Here is a 6000-nt window from a genome sequence, read left to right on the forward strand (position 1 = left end):
TGTTACGTTCTGCCCCACAGAGATTAGTCGTGTGTTAAGCTCTGTCCCACAGAGATTAGTCGTGTGTTACGCTCTGTCCCACAGAGAGTAGTCTTGTGTTACCCTCTGCCCCACAGAGAGTAGTCGTATGTTACGCTCTTCCCACAGAGAGTAGTCGTGTGTTACGCTCTGCCCCACAGAGTAGTCGTGTGTTACGCTCTGCCCCACAGAGTAGTCATGTGTTACGCTCTGCCCCACAGAGTAGTCGTGTGTTACGCTCCACCTCACAAAGAATAGTCGTGTGTTATGCACCACCCCAGAGAGAGTAGTCGTGTGTTACGCTCTGCCCCACAGAGAGTAGTTGTGTTACGTTCCGCCCAAGAGAGTAGTCGTGTGTTACGCTCTGCCCCACAGAGAGTAGTCGTGTGTTACGCTTTGCCCCAAAGAGAGTAGTCGTGTGTTACGCTCTGCCCCGCAGAGAGTAGCCGTGTTACACTCTGCCCCGCAGAGTGTAGCCGTGTGTTACGCTCTGCCCCAGAGAGTAGTAATGTGCTACGCTCTGCCCCACAGAGAGCAGTCGTGTGTTACGCTCCACCCCACAAAGAGTAGTCGTGTGTTACGCTCCACCCCAGAGAGAGTAGTCGAGTGTTACGCTCTGCCCACAGAGAGTAGTTGTGTGTTACGTTCTGCCCCACAGAGCGTAGTTGTGTGTTACGTTCTGCCCCACAAAGAGCAGTTGTGTGTTACGCTCTGCCCCACAGAGATTAGTCGTGTGTCTTACGCTCTGCCCCATAGAGAGTAGTCATGTGTTACTCTCTGTCCCACAGAGATTAGTCGTGTGTTACGCTCTGTCCCACAGAGAGTAGTCTTGTGTTAAGCTCTGCCCCACAGAGAGTAGTCATGTGTTACTCTCTGTTCCAGAGAGAGTAGTCATGTGTTACTCTCTGTTCCAGAGAGAGTAGTCATGTGTTACTCTCTGTTCCACAGAGAGTAGTCGTGTGTTACGCTGTCCCACAGAGAGCAGTCTTGTGTTACGCTCTGCCCCACAGAGAGTAGTCGCGTGTTATGCTCCACCCCACAAAGAATAGTCGTGTATTACGCTCCGCCCCACAAAGAGTAGTCGTGTGTTACGCTCTGCCCCCCAGAGAGTAGTCGTGTGTTACGCTCTGTCCCCCAGAGAGTAGTCGTGTGTTAGGTTCTGCCCCACAGAGTAGTCGTGAGTTACGCTCCACCCCACAAAGAGTAGTCATGTGTTACGCTCCACCCCAGAGAGAGTAGTCGTGTGTTACGCTCTGCCCCACAGAGTAGTCGTGAGTTACGCTCCACCCCTCAAAGAGTAGTCATGTGTTACGCTCCACCCCAGAGAGAGTAGTCGTGTGTTACGCTCCGCCCCACAGAGAGTAGTTGTGTGTTACGTTCCACCCCACAGAGCGAAGTCGTGAGTTACGCTCTGCCCCACAGAGAGTAGTCGTGTGTTACGCTCTGCCCCACAGAGTAGTCGTGTGTTACGCTCTGCCCCACAGAGAGTAGTCGTGTGTTACGCTCTGCCCCAAAGAGAGTAGTCGTGTGTTACGCTCTGCCCCAGAGAGTAGTCGTGAGTTACGCTCCACCCCTCAAAGAGTAGTCATGTGTTACGCTCCACCCCAGAGAGAGTAGTCGTGTGTTACGCTCCGCCCCACAGAGAGTAGTTGTGTGTTACGTTCCACCCCACAGAGCGTAGTCGTGAGTTACGCTCTGCCCCACAGATAGTCGTGTGTTACGCTCTGCCCCACAGAGTAGTCGTGTGTTACGCTCTGCCCCACAGAGAGTAGTCGTGTGTTACGCTCTGCCCCAAAGAGAGTAGTCGTGTGTTACACTCTGCCCCAGAGAGTAGTCATGTGTTACGCTCCACCCCAGAGAGAGCAGTCGTGTGTTACGCTCTGCCCCACAGAGAGTAGCTGTGTGTTACATTCCGCCCCACAGAGAGTAGTCATGTGTTACGCTCTGTCCCACAGACAGTAGTCGTGTGTTACGCTCTGCCCCACAGAGAGTAGTCGTGTGTTACGTACTGTCCCACAGAGATTAGTCATGTGTTACTCTCTGTTCCACAGAGAGTAGTTGTGTGTTACGCTCTGTCCCACAGAGAGTTGTCTTGTGTTACGTTCTGACCCACAGAGAGTAGTCGTGTTACGCTCTGCCTCACAGAGAGTAGTCGTGTTTCATATTCTGCCCCACAGAGAGTAGTCGTGTGTTACGCTCTGCCTCACAGAGAGTAGTCGTGTTTCATATTCTGCCCCACAGAGAGTAGTCATGTTTCATATTCTGCCCCACAGAGAGTAGTCGTGTGTTATGCTCTGCCCCACAGAGAGTAGTCGTGTGTTATGCTCTGCCCCACAGAGAGTAGTCGTGTTTCATATTCTGCCCCATAGAGAGTAGTCGTGTTTCATATTCTGCCCCACAGAGAGTAGTCGTGTGTTATGCTCTGCCCCACAGAGAGTAGTCGTGTTTCATATTCTGCCCCACAGAGAGTAGTCGTGTGTTACGCTCTGCCCCACAGAGAGTAGTCGTGTTTCATATTCTGCCCCACAGAGAGTAGTCGTGTGTTATGTTCTGCCCCACAGAGAATAGTCGTGTTTCATATTCTGCCCCACAGAGAGTAGTCGTGTGTTATGCTCTGCCCCACAGAGAGTAGTCGTGTGCTATGCTCTGCCCCACAGAGAGTAGTCGTGTGTTATGCTCTGCCCCACAGAGAGTAGTCGTGTGTTATGCTCTGCCCCACAGAGAGTAGTCGTGTTTCATATTCTGCCCCACAGAGAGTAGTCGTGTGTTACGCTCTGCCCCAGAGAGAGTAGTAGTGTCTGACAATACCGCATAGAAAGCAGAAGTGGCTCTCACACAGCCCCATAAAAACAAAATACTATCACACCCCTTGCCTCAAAGAGTGTAGCAGCATGTCACCCTCAACCTGATAAGGAATAGTAGCGCCATAGAGAGTAGTCAAGTCTTAAACTGCACCACACAACTGTAGTAGAATTTCACAATCTGCAATGTAGGCAGTGGTATCTGTTCCTCCAAGAAAGTAAATGATGAACAGTGTCTGTCAGAACTAGTAATATCTCACCCCTGCCCTATACCTAGTAGTAGCACTACCAGCAGTAATAACAGTAGTGCCTCACTCTTGATCTATACATAGTAGTAGTAGTGTTGGTAATAATAATAATAGTAGTAGTAGTGTTGTTTGTAATAATGATAGTAGTAGTAGTGTTGTTTGTAATAATGATAGTAACAGTAGTGGTAGCAGTATAGTCTCACCCCTGCCCTACACCTAGTAGCAGTGTCACTAATAGTAATAATAGTGGTGGTAGCAGTAACGCCTCTCTCCTGCCCTATACATAGTAGAAGTGATACTAGTAGTAATAATAATAATGGTAGGAATAGCATCTCAGCTCTGTGCTATACCTAGTAGTAGCGTCACTAGTAGTAATAATGGTATTGGTAGCAGTAATCTCATCTCTGCCCTATGCATACTAGCAATAGTGTTGGTAAGAGTAGTAGTAGGGGTAGCAGTGGTGCCTCAACCTTCATATCGGTAGCAGTAGTAGTGGTAGCAGTATGACCCCTTCCTTATATTAATAGTATTTTTAGCAGGGATAATAGTAGTGGTCGCAGTAGTTTCTCATACCTGTCCTATACCTAGTCATAGTGTTACTAGTAGTAATAATAGTAGTGGTAGCATTAGTGTCCCATCTCTGCCCTATGCGTACTAGCACTAGTGTTGGTAATAGTAGTAGTAGCAGTAGTAGCTCACCCTTCATAGCCATAGTAGTAGTAGTAGTAGTAGTAGTACTATGCATATTAGTTGAATTAAGAGCAGCAGTAGTAATAATAATGATAGTAGCAGTGGTGGCAGAAGTAATGTCTTCACCACTACCCTATACATAGTAGTAGTAATAATAGCAGTAGTAGTAGTGGAGGTAGCAGTAATGTCTCACCACTACCCTATACATAATAGTAGTAGTAGTATTAGTGGTAGTGACAGCAGTAATGTCTCACTCCAGTCTTATCCATAGTAGTAGTAGTAATAATAGAAATAGTAATAATAATAGTAGTAGCAGTAGTAGAGTCTCATCCCTGCTTTTTATATAGTAGTAGTAGTAATAATAATAGCAGTGGTAGCAGTAGTGGCTCACCCCTGCCCTGTACATTATAACAGTAGTAGTAAAAGCGGCAATAGTAATAATAGCAGTAGTGTCTATCCCCGTGTCCTTTGCATAGTAATAATAGTAAAACTGGTAGTAATAGTGCTAATAATAATAGCAGTGGTAGCAATAGTGTCTCATTCTTGCCCCATACATAATTGTAGTAGTAACAGTAGTAGTTGTAGTTGCAGTAAAAATAGTACAATAGTGATAGTAATAATATTGGTTGTAGTAAAAGTAGTGATAGCAGTATTATAGACATAGTAATAGTACTAGCAGTAGTAGTGTCAGTGGTAGCAGTAGTGTTCCCAACCCAGCCCTATACATATCAATAGTAGCATTAGTAATAGTAGCAGTGATAACATTGGGGGTAGCAGTAGTGTCTCACCCCTGCCCTAGATGTAATAGTAGCAGTGATCATATCAGTGGCGGTTCTTGGTGTAGTAGTATTAGTTGTGGTGTTAATATCAGTGGTGTCTCATCCCTGCTCTACACATAGCAGTATTAGCAGTAGTACTAACAGCATTAGCAATAGTAGAAGTCATCATATCAGTGGTCGCAGTAATCTCACCCCTGCCCTATACACAGCCCTTTACAGAGCCCTATATACAGCCCTATACACAGCCCTCTACACAGCAGAAGTATTAGTGGCAGTGGTCGCATCGGTCTCACCCCTGCATGTGCAGCTTGTGCTGTAGTCCGGGGCTCCTCGCTCCGTCCGGCTGCCCGCCGCTCCGGGAGGACTGGCGGCTCTGGGCGCTGACAGCCGCGGCCGCCGCCGCCTTCTCTGCAATGAGCGGCTGCGGTCTCTGTACCACAGTCGGGTTGGAGACTCTGCTCACCCTGCGGCTCCGCTCCTGGGCACTGCTGCTGCTCAGTACAATGTTGCTCCTGCCCAGAGGCACAGGTTGCTGGTGGTAGATGCCCGGGGGTCCTGGGTGCACCACATACGTGATCCTCCTGACTCGCTCTATATTGGCCAGCACGGCAGATGCTGAGAGCAGGGCGCACAGTGCAGCTCCCCACCTGTTGTACGGGGCCATGTATGCGGATGAGCAGCAGTCACAGCGCTACAGTATAGGTGAGCGGCAGCCGGCTGCACGGGCTGGGGACTCTGCCTTCCTTCCCTGCTTCTCGCCTGCTCCGCCGCCTCCTCCTTCTCCTCCGCTGCTCCTGCTCTACAGCCAACTATAGAAACTCCTCTTGTCCCAGGAAAACTTCAGCCGGAGCAGCGCAGTTGTGTGGAGCTAATAGGCAGGAGTGGAAGTGGAGGGAAAGAAGGGAAGGGATAAAGGGGTCTATCTGCTCCGGGACGAGGGGACCGAGGAGAGAGGGAAAGTAGGAGGAGGAGTGAAGGGGGCAGATCAGGGGCTTCTACAAGGAGCTGCCAGTGCCTGTGCATATGAGTGCGGCTTCACTGCTCAGTGTAGGGTGGGCTCCTGTCATCCCCTCACCGCTGCCTGCAGATGACCCTGCTTGTCACATAGGATCACACCGGGGTTATATAATACAGTATTACACTGGAGGTAATATACGGTATCACACTGGGGTTATATAACATAGTATCACACTGGGGTTATAGTGTACAGTATCACACTGGGGTTATAGTGTACAGTATCACACTGGGGTTATATAATATAGTATCACACTGGAGTTATATAACATAGTATCACACTGGGGTTATAGTGTACAGTATCACACTGGAGTTATAGTGTACAGTATCACACTGGGGTTATAGTGTACAGTATCACACTGGGGTTATAGTGTACAGTATCACACTGGGGTTATAGTGTACAGTATCACACTGGGGTTATAGTCTACAGTATCACACTGGGGTTATATA

General features: G+C 48.6%; 1 protein-coding gene across 2 annotated transcripts in view; it reads right to left on the reverse strand.

The window, feature by feature from the left end:
• LTBP1 (latent transforming growth factor beta binding protein 1) overlaps nt 1–5535 on the reverse strand; it is a 439153-nt gene extending 433618 nt beyond the window's left edge. The window contains exon 1 of one of the 2 annotated variants that reach the window (XM_073672632.1): nt 4830–5535. In XM_073672632.1, the coding sequence (XP_073528733.1) occupies nt 4830–5200 (371 nt within the window). In that variant the 5' untranslated portion in view covers nt 5201–5535. The remainder of the gene's footprint in view (nt 1–4829) is intronic. The other variant, XM_073672633.1, reaches the window with a different exon arrangement.
• Between the last annotated feature and the right edge of the window lie 465 nt (nt 5536–6000).

The sequence above is a fragment of the Phyllobates terribilis genome, unplaced genomic scaffold (assembly GCF_046119375.1).
Source record: "Phyllobates terribilis strain yellow unplaced genomic scaffold, ASM4611937v1 Scaffold_3__8_contigs__length_932513732, whole genome shotgun sequence".
NCBI classification, from domain to species: domain Eukaryota; kingdom Metazoa; phylum Chordata; class Amphibia; order Anura; family Dendrobatidae; genus Phyllobates; species Phyllobates terribilis.